This window comes from Anser anser (assembly GCF_964211835.1).
Source record: "Anser anser genome assembly, chromosome: 20".
Taxonomy (NCBI): domain Eukaryota; kingdom Metazoa; phylum Chordata; class Aves; order Anseriformes; family Anatidae; genus Anser; species Anser anser.
In genome coordinates this window covers 4,278,447-4,302,951 of record NC_139741.1, presented here as the reverse complement: position 1 = coordinate 4,302,951, position 24,505 = coordinate 4,278,447, and the positions used below count along the sequence as shown (strand labels likewise).

The 24,505-nt window shown below is 48.1% G+C and overlaps 3 protein-coding genes across 6 annotated transcripts; 2 read left to right on the top strand and 1 right to left on the bottom strand.

The window, feature by feature from the left end:
• The first annotated feature begins 356 nt into the window (after positions 1–356).
• P2RX5 (purinergic receptor P2X 5) lies at positions 357–18,569 on the top strand. Of its 4 annotated transcripts, XM_083806371.1 has the most exons (13): positions 4,292–4,443; positions 5,138–5,219; positions 7,539–7,689; positions 9,121–9,192; positions 10,536–10,611; positions 10,969–11,065; positions 11,536–11,616; positions 12,390–12,528; positions 13,294–13,430; positions 14,094–14,187; positions 14,726–14,791; positions 15,623–15,705; positions 16,142–18,569. In XM_083806371.1, exons 1-13 carry the CDS (start codon positions 4,341–4,343, stop codon positions 16,215–16,217), a joined length of 1,257 nt encoding a protein of 418 aa, XP_083662497.1. In that variant the 5' UTR covers positions 4,292–4,340; the 3' UTR covers positions 16,218–18,569. The 4 variants fall into 4 exon arrangements, with proteins under 4 accessions (XP_083662499.1, XP_083662496.1, XP_083662498.1 ...); XM_083806373.1 differs by lacking the exons at positions 4,292–4,443; positions 5,138–5,219 and adding an exon at positions 357–1,420 and having other exon boundaries at positions 9,121–9,240; XM_083806370.1 differs by lacking the exons at positions 4,292–4,443; positions 5,138–5,219 and adding an exon at positions 2,582–2,978 and having other exon boundaries at positions 9,121–9,240.
• Positions 18,570–19,410: 841 nt separating this feature from the next.
• On the bottom strand, positions 19,411–20,288 carry EMC6 (ER membrane protein complex subunit 6; the record flags this gene model as incomplete). The annotated part of the gene is made up of 1 exon (XM_083806399.1): positions 19,411–20,288. The coding sequence occupies one exon, from the start codon at positions 20,286–20,288 to the stop codon at positions 19,950–19,952; it is 339 nt and encodes a 112-aa protein (XP_083662525.1). The 3' UTR covers positions 19,411–19,949.
• A 23-nt stretch (positions 20,289–20,311) lies between these two features.
• On the top strand, positions 20,312–24,315 carry TAX1BP3 (Tax1 binding protein 3). The gene is made up of 4 exons (XM_083806397.1): positions 20,312–20,780; positions 21,992–22,111; positions 22,417–22,494; positions 22,754–24,315. The coding sequence occupies exons 1-4, from the start codon at positions 20,346–20,348 to the stop codon at positions 22,889–22,891; spliced, it is 771 nt and encodes a 256-aa protein (XP_083662523.1). The 5' UTR covers positions 20,312–20,345; the 3' UTR covers positions 22,892–24,315.
• The last annotated feature ends 190 nt before the right edge of the window (positions 24,316–24,505 follow it).

Here is a 24,505-nt window from a genome sequence, read left to right as displayed (position 1 = left end):
CTGGGTGCTGACGTAAGAGCATCAGATAGGAGCAATGAAGTGCTTTGTTAGGCTTGAGAGCCTGTTGGGGCAGATTTACTTGGAGGTTAATTGGATTACGCTCTCAAAAAAGAAATTTCCTGTCTCTTATTATAACAGGATGGATGAGCTGGAATGGAGCCGTGCAGCTGCTAGCGGGTTGCTTCGACACTGCCAGCTTGGCCAGAGCAGCTCCGGTACGTCCATGCTCCGCTGCTCTGTGTGGTGTGGCTCTGTTGTCTGAGCGTGCGTGGGACCCATCAGCTGTGGTAACAGGTAAGGGCTTAGAGCACCATCAGCCTCTAGAGCTAAGGCGAAGTCGGGAGCCGGGCTGGTTGGCTGAGGGTGTTGCTATTGGAACCTTTTCCTTTGTGAGTCAAGTCTAAGTGCCATGCATGTTTTCCTACAACTGGAAAGAGTTGCCAATTGGTAATTCCAGAGAGGGAAGGGCAGCGGCCTCAGTCTCGACTTTCTGGGTGTTTACGTGATGAGATTCTCCACTGGCCAAAGGGGATGAAGGTTTCTCATCAGCACTTGCTGCAAGGCAGGCAGCCTCTGGTAACAGCTCTCCAGCCAGGACCTGTTCATACCTTTCCAGGCCAGGGATGATGCACCTTGGCAAAGAAGCAAAAAGTTTGTCTGATTGTTTTTCTAGTAACTCCTGAAAGAAAGATTTCGTTTTCCATTGTGGCTGGGTGTGCAGAAGTGCCAGTTAGGAGGACAAATACTGGGGCTGAATTCTGTCAATTTTTCACTGGCAAGTAGTAACCTATTTCTTATTTACACTGCAAAGTCTCAGAAAGGATTAAAAGGAAGTTGAATGGAACATTTTTCACTGCAGGTTGCACGTTTCTTTATTCTCAAACTCATTTTCAGAATGCAGCTTATGGCTGATGTTGCTGATTTCCTGTGTTTCAGTGTGCATGTGCTGTGGTTTAGAAGTAATTTCCTCTTTCAACCTGTTAAACTCTTCACCTTGTTTTCCTTAGATGTTGACCTAAAGGTATGATTACTGTGAGAAAGAAAAACAAAATGTTAATGGAGAGCTGACCTCTCTCTTTTCCACTGTTCATTTCCTTGCCAAAATAGTTTATCTCTTATTTACGTCCTCTGCTCCTTGCCTCCTTTCTATTTCAGTAGCTGGTCTGGCGCCTCTCTGGATGATGCATCTGCATTGCTCAGGCATTTGCTGCAGGAGCATTTTCAGTGCTTCAGAAATGTCTGAGTGTTTTGTGAGTCAGCTGTCACGCATTTGGGAGCTGATGCTTTCTGTTGCACTTGGTAGCCCAGTAAAGGGTGGACTGGGGATCACAGAGAGCAGTAATGCCTGGAGAATGATCATTTGGAACTGAAAGAGGACAACACAAGTGCCTAAAATGGGTACCTCCAACAGCCACTTGAGGTCTGTACTCATCGGGGTTGTCTGCTATTGCTTGGAAAATGCGTGGTCTCTTTTGGGTGTCACTTAAAGGTAGCACTGGACCATGTTACTGGGTTGAATGTGAAATGTTTCTATCCTACAGTGCCATAAAGAGACAGATGTGACCTTTGTACGTTTTGAATGTCACTATGTCAAGGCAAGGGTCTAAAGTTAAATTTCCAAAGTCCCTGCACGTGGCCTTTACGGGCTCATGACTGAACTGAAATCAGCTGTGGGGTGGATTAACACCAAAGAGCTCCTGGCAGATGGAGAGAAACGTAGGTGAGTAGCAGTCTGGGCAGACAAGAGATGTATCTTATACGGGAGAGTTTCAGTAGTGGAGGATAAATCCTCCCTGTGAGAATCTCCAGACTGAGTAAATAGCCCTCATGGGAAAGGAGCAGAACTGTTTGTTTTTCCATGGGAAATGGAAGTCCAATGCTGTCCAAAATGTTGGACTCAAGAAGGGAGATATCTTGCAGAAGAGAACCAGCCTGAGTCCCTTGAGAAGGACACAGAGAAACTACTTTTCTTTGTCTGTAACTGATGGTTAGATTTTAAGTTATTTACTTCCTGCTTCCCCCCGTCCCATGTTCATGAAACTGCTTATGTTTGAACAGCCCATGGATACTTTGAGAAACATGCCAGTCACCTTGCTTTCCAAGCAAGAAAAAAATAAGGTTGTGAGAACTACAAGGTGATGAAATCAGTATCTGCAAGAGCGTGCCAGCAGCACTGTTGTCAGCAGAAATCTTTTCCTGTGTCAAGTAAAGTTCAGAATATTCTCAGGTACATTTGATAAAAATTGAAACTTCTTATTCAAAAAGAGCAGTTGCAACTATGCTTCTACTTGGTGGCTCTAAAAAAAAAAAAAAGAAAAAGTCGTTTTTCATGCTCTTTTTCATTAGTGATCAAGTGTGGTTGACGTCTTCTTCAGGTCATGCCTGTAACAGGAACACTTCTCTCTCTAAGCAGCATTTTTTCTAACCTGTGTAAATCCATTCTCAGATTAATTAACCTGGAAAGTAATTGCAAAAACTCACAGCAGACCTATGTCTGTGCCACTGAGTTAAACCAGGCCAGGAGGCAACACACTATTTAACTGTTAGCGTGGTTCCTGGTCTGACTGTAGCCTGTGCAGTCACCCAGACAGATAAGGATGTGCCTCCAGGGAAGATGAGGATGGAGAGAGGGGTCTCTAGACAGCACCAAGGGCTGACTTGTCTTCACTATCCGGTACTTTCTTTGTTCATGACTTTGAATATTCTTAGTGCAACAGGAGCAGTGCTGGAGGCAGTCATGAGCCAATGGCATGTAGCCCTGAGACACGGGGTATCCTTGCTGTTGTGTGGCTGGGCTCAGCTGTCACCCAGTGGCTTGTGCTTGTGGACTTGGCTGATTTAGGAGCAGGTGAGCAGAAGATCAGGTGGTGGCTCCTTCAGCCTGCATTTCTTCCGTACTTGTTTCTGGCCCCACTGACCGCTGTGGTCTCCTTCCTCCCTGCAGAAGTGTGTGTTCTTGGAGAGTTTTATTTCCTTGGGTTACTATATGTTGTAAGAGTTTTTGTTTGTGCTTCAGGCTTTCACAGAGAGGATCTCTAAAACTGCCAGCGGTGACAGCCTGGTCTGCAGGCATCTGGTAAAGAGGAGTAGATACAATCACCAGATACCATTTGAGGAACTGGGAAACCATGAACTCTAGAGTGAGAAAGAGGGTTCCAGGAGGAGCTTGGGAAGCAAAAAAACATGTTTTGTGAGATTGGTGGTGTGAGGTAGAAAGATACTGCCCATGTGGGGTGTGCAGATAGGGAAAGGAGGGGTCCTGGCGAGCGGGAGGTAAGCAAGAGCAGCCTCTTGCCTCTGCTGAGGCGGAAGGGTGGCTGCAAAGTTTGGGAGGGGGCTTGGGGCTAACCCCAAGCCAGAGGGCAGGGTTCAGAGGGTGCCCGTGGGCTGCGTGTTGCCCAGGAGCCTCCTCGAGGGAGAGCCAGGTGCTGAAATAATCTCGAGCCATGGGGCCGGCACTAGGAGAGTGCAGCAGCCTCTGGGTTAAAAAGAGCTCACCGGCAGATTTCTGTTCTAGTTTTGCAGTTGCTGGATAAAGGTTTCTTTCACTTTGTGGTAGGAAACTCTAGGGATGGCTGTAGGATGAGGGACAAAATGAGGTATTATGAGGATATTCGTTATTAAACTGTTCGTGATTCTCTTGTGATTTGGAGCAGTCTTGGCACATATTCACTAAATGTGTGATCCATCTGTTTAACTTTGATACAGACTTTAAGGAGAATGAAAGGTAAAATTTCTACAATTCCATAAAACCTGGGATCTTGAGAAATGCTTCTCCCTAGGAAGAAAGTTGCACAGGGAGGACGTGTGTGTGCTGGAGCAGATCACCACGCTGCACTGCCTGCAGCCTCGATAACGTGGCAGTGTTCTGCACATCCAGCGGGTGGCTGTGACCCCCCTCTCCTGACCTCTGTCCAGGTGTGTATCACAGGTGCATGCTGTGAAATCTCAAGGGCCTTTCTGGACCTGACAGAGCCCCCTGAGCTAATTGAGTGCTCAGGTGTGAGCTAATTAGGTGCTCATGCATGAATGCAGTAAACCCTGCAGTTTACGCCTGATACACCACCTCATCTCTCTGACAAACACTTTGTAATAGATCCAGCCTGTGGGCAGTCCAGTCTCAGAGCAACCCCTGGGAGACATCTGCCATCAGTGCATGTGTATGGGATCCCCCTGGAGAGGGCACCCTCCAGTTCAGGTCCCCGCGTGCTGCTGGAGCTTCCCTTGGTGAGGAAGGTCAGCTCTTCTAGCTGGGCTGCTGGAAGATGCTGGCTAACTTCATTTTCCTCCTCAAAGCTCGTTCTGTATCCTCCCTCCTTGGTTTAAATAATAGTCATTTCATGTCCTTGACTAGGAATCATCTCTTGTACTACTGGCTAGTAAACAACTCTCATCTCAGTGAGGACAAAATCTATTCCTCTCCCTTTGGTATTGCATCAGGTGGTATGTTTGGTATCTAAATGCACCTAGCTCAGCACTCGCTGTGCATTTGGATGAGACTCGATGGTGATTGATCCCTTAATTACATGCAGAATTTATTTGTTTCTTAAATTATTTTGTTTGTTTGTTTGTTTTTTTGTGGGATGATGCAGTAGCCAGGCAAGTATTTTGGGTGGCTGTTAAGGACCCAAGCTCTCATTGCTCATGCAAATGCTTAAGAAATTAAAAACTTAAACAGGGGTTTTGCCATCATGTGAAGGCTGAAGGCAGGCTTTAATTCTTACCAGTGAGATACTGTGGCTCTGTCACCTTGAATGCCTTAACATGGCTTCATGCTGTAACGTGTCATTATGAACACCTGCTGACTGGGGGGAGAGAATGAAGCACAGGAGCAAAACCAAGGTGGGGGCTTCCCCAGAGAATAACTCATCTGGAAAGCAGCCAGGGGAGGATATCGTGTTGCTGCAGCTGCCAGTTTCGAACCTGAGCGCTGCTGCCAGTGAGCAGCTGACAGGAGGGAGGAGATCAGCCTCTCGCTCAGAGGGGTTGGTGTGTCAGGTTGCCATGCAGAGCACGTGTGGGTAACGCAAGCTGCAAACGCTGCTCCCTGCTTCAGCCACCGGTAGGGAGTGAGCTGGGAGAATGGGGCAGGTGGCTTGGAAGGGTTTGTTCCTCTCGCTTTTTGATTATAAAACAGAGAAATACGTCATTGCAAAGAACAAGAAGGTGGGGATTCTCTACCGAGTGGTGCAGCTCTCCATCCTGGCTTACCTGGTGGGGTAAGAATCGCTCTGTGTTTAACGTGCTGCTGTGGTTGCCTTTGCTTGCTGTGTAGTGAGGAAGATTGATGTAGGATGCTCTGCATACAGCGACAGCTTGCTATGTCAATGCGGATAGTTACATTTATTTATAACTGCTGTTTTTTAATGTCTAATGAACTCGTATCTGATTTTTCACCTGCTAGGGATTGCTAGATTCATCTCTACCTTCCAGATTAATGCTGTGTTAAAAATAGATCAAATGGCACTAGGGCTCTGTACTGCATTATTTACGCCTTTATTTCTGTATTTGGTAGGAAAGATGCCAAACCTTAATACTTGACTCATAGGAGACAATAGCATTTAGGGCCATGGTTGCTGAGTCTTGGGACAAACCTGGCTTGTCTGCACGGCTGCATGACATGCTCAAGTCTAAATGGGAGGGAACCAAGCACAAAGTGGCAAATTTCTTTGTGGGAGTGGGCTGCAGCAGCCAGGATCGTGGAGGATGAGGCAGCGTGAATGTCAGCTGCCTTGCATTTTTCTGAGCTGGGCAGGTTGGCATGGAGATAGCTAGAGCACCTCTCAGAAAAGGCCCAGTTCTGCCAGAGAAGTGACATGTAACGAACACAGCCGTACTCCTTGCAGCTTGCAGGCTGAGATGTGGGATTATCCAGCCTTCGTGAAGCCTCTGACGTTGCTTTTTGTGTTTCTGGGGCTTTTCAGAATGTGATTCGTAAGCCTCACCCTCACTGTCTGTGCTTTTGAGTCCCCTCACCTTTCTTTCACCTCATGTTTTCATCGATTAAATATAGTAGGGTCATTTTAGCATGCTGGGTTTATTTATAGAAAGGTGTACAGTTTCAGAGCTTTAGTTAGCAGGACAGAGATGGAGTCTCAGCAGTCTGGTATGTATTAGCTGCTAAAGGAGGAGTCCTGTAGATAATGTTGCTGAGCACACGTCCTCCATTCAAGAGGGATATAGCAGGAAGAGACTGTGAATGTTCAGAGACTGTCTGGGCCATACAGGCTATTTTCTTTCACAGGCATGTGTTGCCTTCTGCAGACCTTTTGGCACTGTCACCGGTGGTGCCTGCAGTGCCTCCTTTGTGGCTGGGGCTTGCAGCTTCATCCCAGAGGTGGTTTGCATTAGCCTGCTGCCTGGCTGCTCGGTTATGTACCTGTACCTGTTCAGAGGCTGGCTAGGCAGCTGTGCTCATCCAACCCCTCTGGACTGATTGCATGTAGCTGCCATTCCCTCCCAGATTCACTGAGGGACACTTAAGAGTCTCTTTTTAAGCCTTCCTAGGAGAGAAGAAGAGTGTTCTTGGAAAAACAGGAAAGTGGGAAACTTAATAGGGGTGGTGAATGTTATTACTCAGGTTTGTCAGTGCTTACTCAGGTGTGTCAGTGCTGCTCAGCTCCTGAGATGGCTGCTTTTGCTTTCTGGGATAGTGCAGTCCAGGTCTGTGCACTGCAAAGGGGAGCTGTGCCAGCAGATGCAGCCTGTGTCCCTCCCTCAAAACCTGCCCCAGCACCATTAGCTTCTTCAAGGGTCTTGGTGATTTATTGCCTTGGTAGGTGATTTTGACAATACTGTGCAGAAACAGGAAACATTTCATTCAACCCAGAGAGGTTTTCACTCTGTAACAGGGGGTTCTTGGCCGCTTCCAGTGGGAAGAAGTGAGTGAAGTCCTTCCGCGGGCTGGTTAGAGAGGAAGCAGCTCTTCCAGCTGTGCTTTTGAGAAGCCGGAGCACAGCCCCAGGTGCAGTCATGTTGTTACTATTGCACTGGCTTACAACAGATCCCGTTTCCAGCTGAGAATACTCCCTGCAGATCTCAGCGGCATTCAGCTCACCTGCTTGCATCGCATCTCCCCAGTTGTGGTCTGTTGGTGGACTCATAGCCTAACAGCAAGCTGTTAAAATGGGATTGAATCATTCACTTGTGAAACCAACCACATTTTTCACTGCAACTTGCAAAAGCTTTTGTTATTTTTCACCTTGAGGAACACAGAGCACTGCCCTCCCCTCTTCCCACCAAGGTCACTGAGCATAGCACAGGACGTGGAGGCGGGAGGCTCGGTTTTACACCCACTAACCAGTTTCTGCACCTTTTCCTGTGCAGGTGGTCTTGGTCCTGACTCTTCCTCCAATGCTGTAGATAAGAGCAGCTTGTGACTAGTTCATTCTGAAACTGCAGTAGTAGTTACAGAGGGTTTGGTGTCATTCAAATATTTTGATTTGCCCTCGAACAGTGTTTGGCCTTAGTGTAAACCTCTAGCTAACTTGTTTTCTGATGTTACTCGCTAATGCCGCTGCCTGCTGTGTTCTTTGCAGGTGGGTGTTTGTTGTCAAGAAAGGCTATCAGGACACAGACACATCCCTCCAGAGCTCTGTCATCACCAAGCTGAAGGGGGTGGCCTTCACCAACACCTCGGAGCTCGGGGAGAGGCTGTGGGATGTTGCAGACTACGTTATCCCACCACAGGTTGGCATCACCCCGCTTCTACCAATCAGGTAGAAAGGCATGTTCCAGTGTGGGTGCTGGTGGAAAGGCTGAAGTGATGTGCCCAGGTCTTTCCTGTGAATAAGCAGGAGATTGGCCAGAAGAGAGTAATTCTGTGCCTACTCTTAGGTCTTCCCTGCAAATATGAGAGCAACCTTGTCCATCTCACAAAGGACAATACTTGGCAAACACAACCCGTCAGCAGAAGTCCCATGGATTTCAGTGGGACTGCTCAGCTGAACCTCCTTTCTTGGGCTAGAGCAGATGTGCATGGGGCAGCCCAGAGGAGGTGGGAGTTGGGGGGGTGAAAAATATGGTGGAAATTGAATGATACTTGACATGCACCTGGCTAAACCTGCCTCGCTGCTTCGTTGGCTTGGACAGTGAGTTGTATAGCTGCTGCTTAAGGAGAAGAGAACAGCAGATGGGGCCTGCTATCATGTTGGAAACTGCTGAACTGTGCTTGCTAGGGGCTGCTTGTTTGTGTGCTTCCCCAGCTAGCATCTGCCATGTGTGTGTGAAAGGGCATGAGGGAAAATCGTGATGCCGTGCTGACGAGGCAGAAAGCTGTAAATTGAACAATTTACGTGTCTGTACATAAGAATAAGGCTTCACCTTCTTTCTGCTGCATCCCTTGTTTGCTCAGATCTGTAGATTTGTGCTCTGCATCTCCACCAGTTTTAACACAAAGCCTCGCTGCCAGCTGTTGATCTCTGACCAACATGTGCTGTGCAGCTGGAAGGCCAGGCAGCAGGCTTGCAGTGCCTCTTGTTCAAGCTATGTGGGAGCCATGGGACCCTTAGCGTGTGGCTGGTTGTGCATACCCAGAAATTAAATGCTGATGTTGACCAGTATTTTAACTCGCCAGATGTTTCTTCTGTGACTCAAGCACTGGTCTTTTTATTGGGAGTCCTTGTAGTAAGGCACGCTGAGTAAATATAGCCAGCTCTGCCTCTGGGCTGGTGTGCCCAGATAACACGGATATCTGGGCTACAGCACCAAGAACTCAAATGTGGCTGGGCAATCAGGCTACAATATGGAATCCAGCACAACCATGGCGATGTTAGACCTTGGGCTCCCAGTGAAACACGACAAATTCCGTGGGCTGTGAATGCCAATGTAGCACCTTAACCTGAGGCAGCTGCAGCTTGCTGTGTTTTCAGCCCTTGCCTGCTTTTTGTAACTGACAGATCACTGCACCTCCCTGCGCCAGAGCTTCCCCAGCTGTGTGAGTGACTGGCAATATCTAAACTCATCCAAACAAATACTCAGACAGAGCTCTGTTGCATCCCAGCTTGAAAAGCACCAGGAGAGAGGGAAGTGTTACTGTTCTGCAGAGAACTGCATCTTTCATGTAAGAGGTTCTCTAAAATAGGTTTTCTGACCCTTCTTGCCTTACTTTGTTTATTCTAGGGTGAAAACGTCTTCTTTGTCATGACGAATCTGATCGTGACCCCAAACCAGAGGCAAGCCACATGTCCTGAGGTAGGAAGAACTGAGCCCCCTGGCCCCCAGACCCCTACAAAACTGGGGGTAAGAACTGGCAGAGGACACCCGGGAGCAGTGAACACGGGAAGGATAAAAGGCGAACACTTTATCTCTGTAGTATATCTCAGTTGGGAAAGTGGAACTGGTTACTGCAAACCTGGAAGGTTCAATCCTCTTAATTTCCAGAGGCACTGATGGTGTAGAGTCTTGCTTGACTGTAGTTGAAGGTGTTGGATGCCTGCCCAGCTGGAGATGAGACCAGAATAGTGATTATTTAGGGTCAGAAAAGGCCATGGGAAAACAACTTGGAGGTGACTCAGTCTGTTTACTGGTAGAGGAGACTTTCTAAGAGCCCCATCCTGCAAAGGGCTGACCATCAGGCTTTCACTAATTTTAGGACACTGTGAGGATGCTTAGCACCTTCCAGAATGTGTCTTACGGGCCAAAAGCACAAGGTTTTAAACCCTGTCGTATTTAAATGACCTCTTTGGAGACATGGTTCAGAACAGGCTGGAGCCTGGAGGACGAGGATGCTGGCCATACAAGGAGTGTTGTCGGCATGTAGCAATGATTAATTTTCCTTATCACAAGCACAGGGGTAACCCAGGCCCAAAAGCAGAGCTCGTTAAGGACACGGCTGTCCTCTAGTGGCTGCATTAACCCAGCATGCAGCCAAGAGAAGGGCAATCTTGGGCTCCCAGAACTTGTTGCTTAAATCAAAGGTACAGTTATCTCTTAAGGTGGAGTACTGCAGTCTCCTGCTTATTTTTGGTGACTGGTGGGAAGTGGTGCCTGGGTTTTTCCACAGCTTGTCCCTCTCCGGATTGAGCAGAGGCCAAAAGCAGGACATCTTAGCTAAAGTGTAGTGTTGCTGGCACTGTGCCACTGCGTAAATTGTGCCAACATGTAAATTGTTCAAGATATTTTCACCCAGCCTGCAGTTACTGCTTCAGCTGCACATTTTCACTGTTCACCATCCTGTAGATGATTCACCCTACAGCAGTGGCACTTAATTACCCCTCTGAGTCAGTCTCAGGAGCATCACTGAACTGAACTAGCCTGGAGAGTGAGACTGGGATTTCCTGGAGTTTGTAGATTTATGCCCTCAGTGCTGGGGAGAACATCCCCATGCTTTGCTCACTGACCAAGTACCTGCTCCCAGCCAGGTTATGCATGAGCAGTGTGAGGTCTGATGCAGCCCTTCTGTGTGGCTGCCTGCCCTCTCCTCTCCTACCTGCTCAGGTGCCTCCTCAGCTTGTTTGCGCAGTGAAATGTGCGCAGCTCTGCTGCTGTCTTGTGTCCTGTCACAGGTCTCACTTCTGTCCTCTTCCACTTCGCAGAGTGTTAGCATTCCTGATGCCCTGTGTTACAAGGATGGGGACTGCCTGGCAGGGCAAGCAGTGGTGGCTGGCAACGGTAAGGAAAAGGGCCCTCCTTCTGTACTGTTTCTGACAGAGGCAGGCTTCTTTGGAGACATTGGCCTGGTTTACAACCCCAGAGATCTCTGACTTCAGAAAGCAACAATGACTTTATTTTCTTTGATATCTTTCATTAAGATTTTTGCCTTGTTTACAGCTCTGTGGTGGCTAGACCAAAAGAACCCCAGGCTGCTCAGAGAAGCAACAAGAGAGTGGTTGTTCCAGCCGAGGGGCCCTTTCACAGCAGGGAGGAGGGCTTAGGGTGGCGGTGAAAAGCATGGTTTTCATTTACCCCATAGGCAAGGCGAGGCAGTGGCTGCTCTGTGTGACCGTTTCTGTGCTGTCTGTGCTGCAGGAGTTAAGACTGGCCGTTGTTTGAAAGAAAGGGACAGCATCAGAGGGACTTGCGAGATATTGGCCTGGTGCCCAGTGGAGAAAAGATCCAAGCCCAAGTATGTGGCTGTCCTATGCTGTTTCCAAGCTCAAGTTGCTTGGCTTGTGTGTCATTCAGGGCAGTGTCTGGGTTCCCTCTGCTTGGATGTTTGCTTGACTGTCAGCTGTTCTGGTGCAGGAGGGAGCTCTGCTCGGCCCTCAGCGGGACTGGTCCTCTGCTCCCCCTGCTTGGCTCACTGGCTATCCCGGGGCTGTGTCCAGCTCTCAGTGCTCCCTCTCAGCCTGCATGCTCCTCACTAACACCTTGCTGGCAGTGTGGGGTAAGTGGCTTGTCTGCCAGGGGAAGGGCAGAGCTGGGATCTGGCTGTGGAGGTGAAGAATCTGGCTGCTGAAGCTCTAAGCTCTGAGCAGAGGATGCACTTGCAGAAGCACCACAGGATGGTACCTAGCTGTTTCTTAAATGGCAATTCCAGTTGAACATGTGCGCAGAGTACAAACGTAAAATATGGAACAAACCCTTCTCTTCCAGGAAACCACTTCTTGCCAGTGCAGAAAACTTCACTGTTTACATCAAGAACTCGATCCGGTTCCCCAAGTTTAAGTTCTCCAAGTAAGTGCAGGTGCTCGGAAGTCCCTGTATCCTCTCCGTCACAGAGCCAGTAATCCTGATTTGCTCCATTGTCCTTCTCCTGCCTGAGGGATGGGATGGGAAAGTGAATGTTTCCTCTTCTGAGGCACAGACTGTGTGAGAGTAAGTTGATAAGGCTATCCATCACGAAACATGGTCTGTGATGGCTCCTACAGCATGGGATGCAGCTGGGGAATGCTCTTAAGGCAATGGAGCTGACCCTCAGCCAGAGCATAGTCAGATTTCTGAGCTGCTTCTGTTCCCAGATATTCCTCCTCTTCCATAAAAATGAAGGCTGGGAAAATGTAAACTTAAAGATCCGTTTGTGTTTGCTGCTGCAGCTCTTGCTACAATAAGACAGAAAGAAAGAGCGTGTAGAAAGAAGTGTGGTTTTGCTGTTCTGCCGGGCTCAGCTAGACATTTCTAGTATCCTTATCTTTTAACTGGAGAAGAGTAAATTGTCCTGGAGCACTCTATCAGCCTGCTCCACGTAAGTCCCTCTTTGAGCCTAGATTCAGCTGACCAAGTCCCCATCTAGGCTGCGGGTCTTTTTTGTGTGAGCTGACTGTTTTCTCTAGGGCAGCACTAGAGAAGCGCGCAGGGTGACAAAAAAAGAAAAGCTGGTGACAAGGTGCCATTTCTGTTCTGCTTGTGGGATGCTGAAGAAACGTTTTGTCTCTGCAGCCTTGGGGGTGCAGGCTGTGTAGGCAAGCAAAGAGGGACACAAGGTGGCTTCCCCTCTTCCCCACATGCAGGATGAATGTGCTGGCAACCGACAATGAGTCCTACCTGAAAAGCTGCCGCTACAGCACGGAGCATCCCTACTGCCCCATCTTCCTCCTGGGGAACATCGTCAGATGGGCTGGGAGCGACTTCCATGAAATGGCTTTGGAGGTAGGAGTGTGTTTTTCCAGCTCACTGTACTGCTCGCTGGGTGGCTGTGAGGCCCAGGGATCTGCCTCCCATCCAGGCTTGCAAAAAAGTAGATGCTGTTTCTTAAAATCACCCTGGTCCCATTTATCCTGTTCCCAGGGAATGGGAGGCAGGGCAGTGTAGGTCCTCTGGAAGAGATGTTTGGGTCAGGTTTCTGTTATTTAGGGCTGCTTAGAAAATGCTGCTCAAGATTACTAAACCACTGGCTTAAATACAGAACTCTGGGATGTCAGTGGGACTCCCCCTGCTCTGAAAACACCCCATAAGATTGCCTTTGCGGGGAGAGTCAGGTGAACAGACACATTTCTGCAGGGATTGCAGCACCAAACCAGGCTGCAGTCTGGTTGTAGCACAGGGCAGGGAGATGGAGTTGGTCTGAGGCATCCTGGGAAGCATGGGGTGAGGAGTGCAGGCTTTGTGCTGGCTTTTGCACTTGTGAACTTTATCCCCGCATTAAAGAGCGTGTTCTCCGCTGAAGTATGTTATAGGCACTTAATGAAATCGGGATGGGAAGCCTCCTCCTGGGATCCCAGCACAAGCAAAACTAGGGTTGTGTGAAGAGTAATGTGATTATTGTCATAAACATAAACTTTGTCCACAGCCGTGTGTTCAGAAATGCATCTGTTCTTGTCCCCTGGGAGAACTTGCTGTAGGATCTGACAAAGTTGAAGACAGACTGGTTGAACTAAGCTTAAAAAACTCACACTGTCTCTTTTTTTCGTCAAGGGTGGTGTGATAGGAATTCAGATTGAATGGAACTGTGATCTTGATAAAGCCCCTTCTGAATGTAATCCTCACTATTCTTTTAGCCGGCTGGATAACAAGTTTGCAGAAAAGTCTATCTCTTCTGGGTACAACTTCAGGTAAGTAAAGAGGAGAATATGATGCAGTACCCGCAGTCAGGCTGAGCTGGTCTGACTCACCGGTGCTGGAGGTTGGCAGCGAGGAACTACCAGACTGGACTATGCCAGGCACTGCCCCAGCCAGGCACACTGCTTCGGGGGAGGGAGGGAAGGAGGGAGTCATGCCCATGGCAAGCTGCACACTTCCCAGGCACTTGCCCAAGCAGTTACCCTCCGTGGGCTGCCTGCACCACATTCCTGATGCAAGTGCTGTCATTTCCAGCTTTGAAAACCAAGATCATTCATGACCTCTGCCAGCCCCTTCATAATTGGTACTACCCACTGCTCCTCTGCCTGATTCCCGGTCAATTAACTGCAGGCAAGACCCATAGGTTCAGGCCATGATATCTCTGTTGCAGTACGTTTCCTTTCCATACTCCACGTGGCAATGAGAAAGGAACGTCCAGGGAAGCTGCAACTCTGCTATAACCGCATGCAGACACTTCCCAATCTGAGTGGCTTTCAGATATCATCAGCTAAGAACCTAGATGTGGGAACCAGGCTTGAAAGATAAAGCTGCTTTTGATAGAGGAATAGATCCGTTTGAACAGATGGGTGAACTTGGATAGGTTCTTGTGTGTGGGGACAGATGATGGAGTTAAAATCAGCATTGTTCCATTCCAGGTTTGCCAAATATTACCGGGATGCTGAAGGGGTTGACTACCGGACACTCTTTAAAGCATATGGAATCCGTTTTGATGTGATGGTGAATGGCAAGGTGAGGTTCCAGGCTGGAGTATTTCTTAGCCTGGAGTGGAAGAAGGGGAGAGACACTACTCAGTGAAAAGGCAGCTTTGGGGTGAGAACAGCCTCTCTGGCTTGTTGTAGGAAAGAGCTCTTGCCATTCATCTATGTGGAGCTAACCCTGCATAAGACAGGAGGTGACCTGGAGTGCGGACGAGGTAAAGGTCAGCAGTCTGCATCTCTTACACCTAAAAACAGTCTCATGTAAAGTCCAGCAGATGTAAATATGCCCCAGAGACTTGATTTCCATGTGCATGTGCTGGAGAAAGAGAAGCCTAATCCAGAGATGACGCAAGCACAGAAATGCAGCCATGAGCAGTTGGCACTGAGACACAGACAGACCTTTAGCCTCGAAGATTGTTCACTGCAAATCTTTTTGTGGTTATGCTTGCTGGTTGCTAACAAAACACACCCACAGGCTCTAGTAGCTTCCCCTGTGTAATACCACACCCTTAAGTTTGTTTCTTGGATTGTGCTTTCACTGAATATTTCATGACCCGTTTTTCTTTTAGGCAGGGAAATTTAACATCATTCCCACAGTTATCAATATCGGTTCAGGGCTTGCTCTCATGGGGGCGGTAAGTTGATGTATTTTCTTACAGTAACATATTGGGACCCAGATCTGTCACTTAGCTGTTAGGAGGATAAAATGGGACCGTTTGTTTGTGTTTTCTCCAGCAGAGGCTTTGCTGCTTTGGCTGCTCAGTCAGGTGTATGTCTGTGTCCTGTCCTAAAGGCATTTGTATCTTGTAGTCTCCTACAAATTATTCTTCTTTAATGTTCATTGCAATTTAGATCTGAACGTATCCTTCTCTACTTTAAAGATAAAACATGGTAGTGTAAAAAACCTGAACTGTGCTGGCTGATTCCAGCTCTGTTATCATGGAAAGTGCAAACACTGTGAAGACTGTGATGTGCTCAATTACTACACCCTGATGGCCATAAAATACCGCAAGCAGAGTTTTTCTCCATGCCTGCCCTCCAATTCCAATTATGCATTAGCTCTTGAGTGAGATATTCCAGTGTTTAGTAGCTCATCTGTCAGCTCTGCCTGCATTGTGCCTCTTCTGAAAGAAGTGACTGATGACTTGAAAAGTTTGAGGTGGGAAATGAAGTATTTGTACCACAGCAGGTCTAACCTGTCCCTGGTGGCTACAGTGTTCCTCAAATTTGGTGTAAAGACCGTAAGATCTAAGCACCTAGGGAGAAAACAAATGCATCAAAGAGAACTTGGAGCAAGGATGAGTAACTGCAGGCCCAGCACATTACCCAGGAGGAGAGTTTGTTGAATGTTATGCAGCCTGGGAGAGTTTGGGGTGGGGGACAGCAGTGTCCCTGTGGGGAGATGGGTTTGCTCAATGACAAATGTTGTTGTTACAGACCGTGACAAATTCTTTCTGTTTTTGCAGGGAGCTTTCTTTTGTGACCTGGTGCTGCTGTATCTGATTAAAAAGAGTAACTTTTATCGAGGCAAAAAGTATGAGGAAGTAAAGTAAGCAGGCTTGGCGTTTGTGTTTTAAATGTAATGGCTTTATTGTTATGACTAATAGAAATAGAAGGAGATACGGGAATGCAGTAAACTTTAATGGCAAACAAAGGCCAATTCCAGGAAATCATATTCCTCCAAATGAGTTTAGCCAAGTTATTCCCTCCCTCATTCATCGCTGCAGTTAGCTGGGAAACAAGGGAAGCTGCTGTATCATGGTTGGTCTATAAATGGCCTTGCACTGTCAGTCCGTAATGACTGCAGATGGAATTGGGCCAGCTCCAAGGGCTCCAGAGCCTCATGAAACTGAGGATTGGAGCTTTAGGTGTGATGGCCTTTGTGATAAGGTGTGGTAAGGCCTGGCTGGGAACCCCTTCTGTGTTGCTTCCTGAAACGGAAATAGCCTGCTTGCATTTTCTGTCATCCTTGCTTGTCTCCTCAGGTCCAGTTCCAGGAAATCATTGTCTAGCCCTACTCTGAATGGGAATCAGAGCCCTGACCAACTCGGTGGGCTCTAGGCACAGTGATGGGGCCGTCAACTGGAATCACGTTCCAGGAAAACCACATAGGTGTGAGATGACACTGGGACTGGGAAGTGGAGATACCCAGATGAGATCTACCATCTATTATTGGGATTCTCAGAGGGAAAAATCCTTTAAAGAACACCCTTCTTTCCCTGAGATGTTCTCTGGTATCCTGAGCTTGCAACACCTGTGTTGTCACTATGGATTTATAAGACTATTTTATAAGAGGAAAAAGAAGGCACCAAATGAATGTTTTTATATTTATTGATAGATATATCTGTACCTATGTTAATAGCCAGCATTCTCCTGTGGCTGTGCTTTGCTTTTAAGTGTGAAAGAGCGGTGATGTGAAACACCAGTGACATTTTGAGGAGGGTTGAGGCCAAGAATCAACCCGTCTCCTGCTCCACTGGCTTGCAGCCACAGCTTCCAACTCCCGCTTTTGTTATTTGCAAGATTAGATATAAAGCAGCAGGACTGCTCTTGTCAGGAAGTGCAAGGAAACGCAACATTTCAGCAACTCTCAGAGGCCAGAAGAAAGTGCTTTATTATCCTACGCCAGCCACGCCGAGTGGTCCTGTTTTGGAGCAAAAAGCAATTGCTTTCACTGCTGTCTCTGTGTTGTAACTGTTAGGGGTGGAAGCAGAGCTCCTCCAGGAAAAGCCTTTACAACAGCTGCCACAAAGTGCTCTGCTCCTCTCTCCTAGGAACGTCAGGAGACTCAGCCCGCCACAGCTCTGAGCGGGGAATTGATTTCAGCCACGGCGGGGTCCCAGCTACCTCATCTGCTACCCAGATTCTCTGTATGTAGTTAACCAGATAACCAACCAGTATTTCAGAGCACAGAGAAGGTAACACGTGCAGAGGGGTATTTTGAAGCAAGACAGGGACAGGTGCTTTTGTGGTTAGTGAAAAGGGTTTTAGCATACTGAAAAACAACATGGTGCTGGCAATATGTGCATGGAGATGGTTCTAGGTTCTCCCTTCTTTGTTTAGCGCCTGGTTTCATCTGCTAGTAATTATGCTTTCTGTATCACTTACTAATTGCTCATGGTGGAGAGAGATCTGGATGGGGCACTTCGTGCTTCTGCCCTTTTTTGTAGTACCCTGAAAGTTCTGGTAGTACTGCGGAGATTGTTTTACCTGGCAGCTCCCCTTTTCAGACTTTGCCAGGTTCTTCCAAATATACCAACAGGAAGAAAAAATAGAAGACATGTCCACTATTTCAACGCTTCGGTATCTTTCAAGAATCATTGGTGGTTTGTTGTTTCTCAAGATAAAACTAAGTAACGGCAGCCCATTTTGTGAATTTATGCTCAAGTGGGGCTGCAACTACTCTAAGATGAAAATTAATAATAATAGCATTGCTTTCTTTTAACGTTGGTGTTTGTTTGAGCTAGCAGGAACTGACTCACCAGCTCCTGAAGACGGTAGGTGAACGTTCCTGTCCCTGACATATTAGTCCTTTCACTTCAAGCGTCTGCGCCATGGCTTGGCACAAACTGATCAGTGTTCTGTAAATGCCACTGGTCACCGTTAACTGGTTGTTCTGATAGTGTGTTTCCATCCACTCTGACTATCAGGATTTAAAGGACTCCTGCTGCAGCATCCTCATGTGTTGTCAGGACAGGTGTAGAGAGGATGGCGTTACAGAAGGCTGCTGTGATCTGTTAGACACAGAGGGAAACAGCAAGCCCCACCTACCTCTGCTTTAACTTCTCCGAAGTGATTACTCTGAGACTGTTTGACTCTAAATGAGAACTCACCTGTGTTAGCAGCGGCAAGGTCTGAGTTCAGTCATTGGTAGCAAACCCCACCCAGTCTCATTCACTCCCTCTGCTCCTGCTCAGCTGCAAGTCAATATTAACTAGTCTAACATGTAGCTAAAAATGGAGTTAAGCACCGGAGATAAAGTGATTTAGGATGAGCTATGTACCTCTGATGCTATAGCTACAGCCAAAATCTCTCTAGGCAAAGGTGAGTCACCCTGTGTACAACGGACAGGCTGCCCTAGGCAGGCCTTTTGAAACCGCCATGCCAGTGAAACAGCTCTAACTTTTGGCTGTCAGGCCTTCGTTCTGTTTAAATAATTTCTAGATGGTGAAACACATGGGGAAGGCCAAGGCATCACTGAGACCAAATAGCTCATCCTAACGGTAAAGCTGACTGTGTTCTACTGAAGCCAGTGCTTCAACGTGACAAAACAGACCAAAGCTATTTCCTGAATTTAAGTCTTCGGGGGACTTTAGCACCCCAAAATTCACTAGAATGTTTTTCCCTTCTTTATACTGTTCATTTAATGCAATTTGCACAACAGTTGTGATTAATAAAACAACCAGACTTCTCCTTAGGAGCTTGTTTCTTGAGTTTGATTTTTTTTTTTTGTATTTGATGTACAGCAATAACCTGTGTCACGTTAGGGCAGTGCTCTCTAAGATGCCTCTACAAAACATGTTCTCTAGGTTGCACATACCCATTTCCCTTTGTCACACGTACTTACGTTAAGCAATTCAAGTAAGAGTCTAGAAAGTATTTCAGTGGTGCAGATGTTGAAAAGATATTCATTAATGTGTGAAAAGTGGTGGTTGTTTTCTGATGGTATGAATCTGTCAAAGCATACACCTGAGGGAATCGAGAATGTGAGCTCCCCCCAGAAAGATACACGATTTAAGCAGTGTTTATAGTTTCAGATCCACCTTCTTGTATAACCCTGCATTTCACCAGAACTTGACTTTTCTGTAAAGTATCTTTGAAAACAGAATCTGATGTCTTAAAACCTTTGTGTAACAGTTAATCTTTTATAAGGGGCTGGTGAATCCATGATGGCCTCAGTTAACCAGACGAAGCAATTTGGGGTTGTAGAAGAAAGTACACAACAAAACCCAGTTGTTGTGCAAGCGTGAGCGCTAGTTGTAGATGAGAGGCTCCAAGCACTGTTTGCACAAGCAGCTCTAGAGCAAAGACACATTACCTCTGTAGTGGGTGATCAAGTCCTTTCTGTCCCTACCAGACATGGCACCGCAACACACCACTCAGTTGCAGGAATCCTGCTGCTTACACAAGCCTAAGCTAGCAGGCAATAAGACGCTGTGTGCATTTTGGTGCCTGTTTCATTGGACACAATGGCATTAAACACAGCAGTGTTTGGCTTGTGAGAGCATCACTTAGCGACTTTTGTCCATGCCAGTGAAGAGTCTCCACGACAATGTCATTTATTTATAAGGTGTAAATACAGCAACTGTGGAAGATAACATTTGCACTAGCAACTCAAACACATTTCTGTATCAAACCTTTACATACAGTTAATTACATGCTGCTGTGAAATATTTCCCTGTGTCAGTGGATTATTTTTAGAGTGCTGTTATAACTGGGCAGGCAGCAACTAGAGAAGGGGGGTGGGGGGTAATTGGTATTTCTTATCCAAAACGCTGAGGATACAAGGAACTAAAGTAATCAGAATCTGCAGATGTGACCGCAATTAAGGACAGAAATCGTTCTTCAGCCACCAACTATCCATGGGAGGCATCCGAGCGCTTTCACATTCAGTTTAATTAGCACAGTACTACCGATTCATTTGTACTTGGACATAATTTACTGACGGTATTGACGACGCGAGCGATGAACAACGGTTTAAAAGGTGAGCTGGCCGAGGCGTGGGGGTGACTTTTGGCAACGGTCCTCCCGCTTCGTTACAAACCCCCGCAGCTAACGCGGCTCCCGGCCGCTTCAGTAGACGTGCACCATGCCGTAGAGGAAAGTCCAGAAGAGGACGTAGGTGAAGAGCCCCCCGATGAGCCCCCCCGTGAACAGCGGCCGTCGCGACTTGAAGTACTTGTTCCACCGGCGGCCGGCTTTTAGCACCAGGAGCACGGAGAGCAGGACGGAGGCCAGGAAGTAGAAGACGAAGCCGTGCAGCCCGCTCAGGCCGAGGATCCCGGCGGTGGCGCCCGACAGGGCCGAGACCGAGGTGCGGCAGTAGTCCAGCACGGCCGCGTTGCCCCTCACGGCCGCCTCGCTGATGAATTGAGGCCCCTCGCGCCTGGCGGCCGCCGCCGGGGCGGCCATGGCTCCCTGCCGGGCTCCGGGACGAGGCTGGGGGGGGGCACACGGACAGACACGCGGATGGACGCACGGACACAGCGAGAGCGGCGCGGGGCGCCCCGCCTCAGGCCGCGCTCCCTCAGGAGCCGCCCTCAGGGGCCCGGCTCCGTCCCTCAGCGCCCTCCCGCTCCCCCCCCCCGTACCTCACGCCCGGCTCCGCGCTGCTCCGCGGGGCCCCGCGCCGGGCCGGCCCCTCACGGCTCGCGGCCTGCCGGGGGTCAGCGCTCAGCGCTCAACGCCGCGGGGCCGGGAGCCGCCCGCCGGGCCCGCCGGAAGCTGCCGGCGGCCATCTTGGCGCGGGGGCCGCCGGGGCGAAGCGGGGCCGGGCCCCACGGCGGGGCGGGGCGGGGCGGGGCCGGGCGAGGCTTTTGTTCGGGCGGCGGCGGCGGGGCTGGGACCGGGAACGCGATCGGGGCGATGTCGTACGTGCCGGGACAGCCGGTCACCGCCGTCGTGGTGAGGCGCGGGGCGGGACGGGGGCTGATATAGGGAGGGGGAGACCCCGGGGGGGGGGGGACCCGGGCAGCCCCCGCCGCTGGGTGCCGGGCGGGGCCGGGCCCGACGCGATCGCTTCTCGGCTCCCCGGCGAGGCCGTGCCCGTGCCGGCAGCTCGGCACCGGGCGGCGCTCCCCGGGCCCGCAGCCTTGTGCCGGGCTAGGGGCAGGGGCAGGGCGAGCGGCTGGCCAAGGGTGGTGGAGGAGAGCGGCTGCGGTGCATTAATTGTCTTTTACAGCGCGGTAATTGCCTTAATGGGAGCAGCGCGAGTGAGGCCTTTTGGTGTTTCCTCCCCTAGTTGGGATGTAAGCGAGTGTAACTGCCTCGGGCGGCTTCACCGCTTACCCAGCCGGGGTTTGCTGCATCACTTGTCTGCGTGGGAGCCCCCAGGCAGGGGGCAGCCACCTCACCCCGCACTTTGCACCCTGACGGAGGTGTTCAAGAAGAGCCCCCTGAGTCGTTACTGTTTGGGTTAAGGCCTGGGATTTTTGTGTCAGCTCAAGAATTGTAAGAGCTGGCAGCTGTACAGTGCTTAGGCAGTGGGTAGTGTTTGTCAGATGCCTGCGGTCATCAGACAGCAAGGAACCGACCTCTGGATTGCAGCAGTGTTGATAAGTTATCCATCCCACTAATAGGCTGCTATTCTCACTGACAGGGTGAGGCAGGAACAGGAGGCACTCTGATAAAACCCTGAGATGATTCAAGATACGAGTGACTATTCGTCAGCAAGACCTGACTCGCGTTTAAGGAGATCTGCTCCCTTTTTAATGTTTTCCCCCTTGTTTCTCAGGGCAGGAGTAATGCAGTGACTAGGCACTTAGCCATACAATGGCATGACAGCCCTTCTGCTTGCAGATCCCCTCCTGTTCTGGTGTTTGGGGTAGGGCTGAGAACAGCTCAGAACCAACTGTTGTCACTTCAAGGCTACATGCAGCTGACAGATGACAAGTGCTGCGTGATAGTTCTGTGCTGCCAGCAGGTTTTAGAGCTGTTTGCTTACCCTGTGTGCAGGTTTGATGGATGGCTATTACTCTTACAAGGCTGTCATACAGCCTTCTCTCCTAGAGCTACTTGAAGCTTATGGTATCTCTGATAGCTCAGTGTAACTAGGTCTTAAGATTTCTTGCGATTTATTTCAGTGATCACAGTACTCTTTTATCTTCTCTTTTTAGCAAAGAATTGAAATACATAAACTTCGCCAAGGTGACAACTTGATTCTGGGATTCAGCATTGGAGGTGGCATTGATCAGGATCCTACTCAAAATCCTTTCTCTGAAGATAAGACTGACAAGGTCAGAGGCAGTTTGTTCTTTATAGCAATTAGGCTGAGCAAGCACTACTGGAGTGCATTTGTATTCTGCCCTCTAACACAGTTGACTAAAGTTATTGTTGTTATCCTTTGCAGGCTAAGCTTGTGTTTAACTTACCCAGCTCTCTACCTTTTATTCTCTCCAACACTGCACAAACCTGTTCTTAACTAGAATCCTGTAATCTTAACTAGAGTCCTGTAGTGTGCTACAAAGCATTTCTGCATCACCAGTAGAACAGCCCTTCCATAAGAGCTATTCATTGTAACACTCAATTTTTGTTTTTCCAGGGCATTTATGTAACAAGGGTGACAGAAGGAGGCCCAGCAGAAGTTGCAGGACTTCAGATTGGTGATAAGATCATGCAGGTAAATGCCAAGTTAAGACGAGTACCAATCCAGTACCAGGTACACACTACAGATAAGCTTCTGCTGGGAGAAATTGTCTTCTGGGTACTTTCCAGGGCAGTTTGTAGGGCTTACAAATAAACAGAGTTGTGGCATAAGAATGATGTACTAGATATACTTACGGGACAGTTACAGGACACCTGCGAGTCCACACAGCCTTGCCCTAGCTTGCTTTAAGACTTGCTCTTTGCCTGCTGACGCCTTTTATGTTCTTTCCTAGGTGAATGGCTGGGATATGACAATGGTGACCCATGACCAAGCTAGGAAGAGGCTGACAAAAAGAAATGAAGAAGTGGTGCGGCTGCTGGTGACCAGGCAATCTCTGCAGAAGGCTGTGCAGCAATCCATGCTGTCCTAATCAATCATGAAGTTGGGGAGGGGTTGGGGAGGGAGATGCATAGACTGGATATCAAGCAAGGGAGCAAAGGCTAGAGCTGAACAGATTGTCTGGAAGGAATATACGTTCCTAACTGTGGTAAACACTACTCTTATTTTCTCTGGTGTAATTGACAATAGTTAAACTTTAGAGAAGCACTCTGAGAGGACTAAAGTCTTCCCTGCAGGTACACGGGAAGGCTTTATAATAGTCACGGCTTTCAGGAGGACAGGGCAAACCATATTATTTAAGGAAAAAACTGGAGAAGCCTCACTTTTGACAGGATTTTTCTAGAGCACGAAGGTTTCCTGTTTCAATGGGAATTTGGTTTCTACCGAGGACGATAAGAGGCTTTTGCTGTGCTTACACTTATAGAAATGAGCTGTTGTGTCCTCCCATGCTATCAAGTTAAAATGCCAGGATTAAGAGTTGCACACTGCTGTGGGGAAGAGCACTGTACTAATCTCACACTGTGTGTTAGGTAGGCAGCTTGCTGAAGGGTGTGGGGCATTATGGCTTACTGCAAAGACTTTTGGTACAGAGCAGCCTCTTCAGACAAAAAAAGCTGAGTAACAGTTATTAATACCTGGGATAGTTTTAGTGCATTTCACAGGTATTAAAGAGTTCTAGACAGTACAGTTCAGCTTCATTGTCAGAGAACTTGATTCTCTTTGTTCAAAAGTAATTTGTAACATCAAATGAATCAAGCTTAAATAAAAAAACACTATGGACCAGGATGAGCAGGTAAAGAAAATGCTGTTGCTGAACTTACCAAGAGAGCTGCTTGTATCTGGAGTCTTCAGTTCTTCATTCCACTTGTATTGGACTATCAGGGGGTAGATTTTGGTCTCTCTTCCATAAGACTGTTCAAATCACTGATTTATTGATTGAATAGATGAACATGCCAGTAACTTGTCAAAGTGCCTCTTGACCAAATTTAAATTTCTGGTAAGCTACTACATTGTTTAAATCAACATGCCACAGGATTTAAGATTTTTGCTGCAGCACTGAGTTAATTACCTGGCTTCCTAGTGGTTTAACTAGCTAAAACCTGGCATTTTTAATCCACCTCAGTTGATACATATCTGTACTTTCCTTAAGCAGTCTTCAGGTAAGCTTGTAAATAGAACATAAGGAGGGGGCAGTCTAACTTATTCAGTATGTTACTGCTGTGCCATTTACATGTTGTATCAATCTCAGACTTCTGTACACACCAGCAGATGCCTACTTACCATTTTTATATCTGTTTGAATTACTTCAGTACTGCTTTGAATTTTGTAACTTAAGAATTCAGTGGTAAGTTTTAAGGCTTTCAAGTTGAAGTTATTTTTGTTACTGTAAAGATACACTCCTATTTGTACTGCTATTTCACTTGATTTTACACACAATAAAACGGAGTTGAATTACCTGAGCTGCTCTTTTTTACATTGAAGGAAGGCCCTATCACTTGAATGCCTCCACCTGAGACCTCTTTTCTGGCTCATAGTGGGTTGTGGTCTACATGAACACAAAGCATTCAAGTATTTGTTGGATTCCCCTCAAGTTACTTTAAAAGGTTATAATGCTTACCTTGATTTCTACCTGCAACATACCACA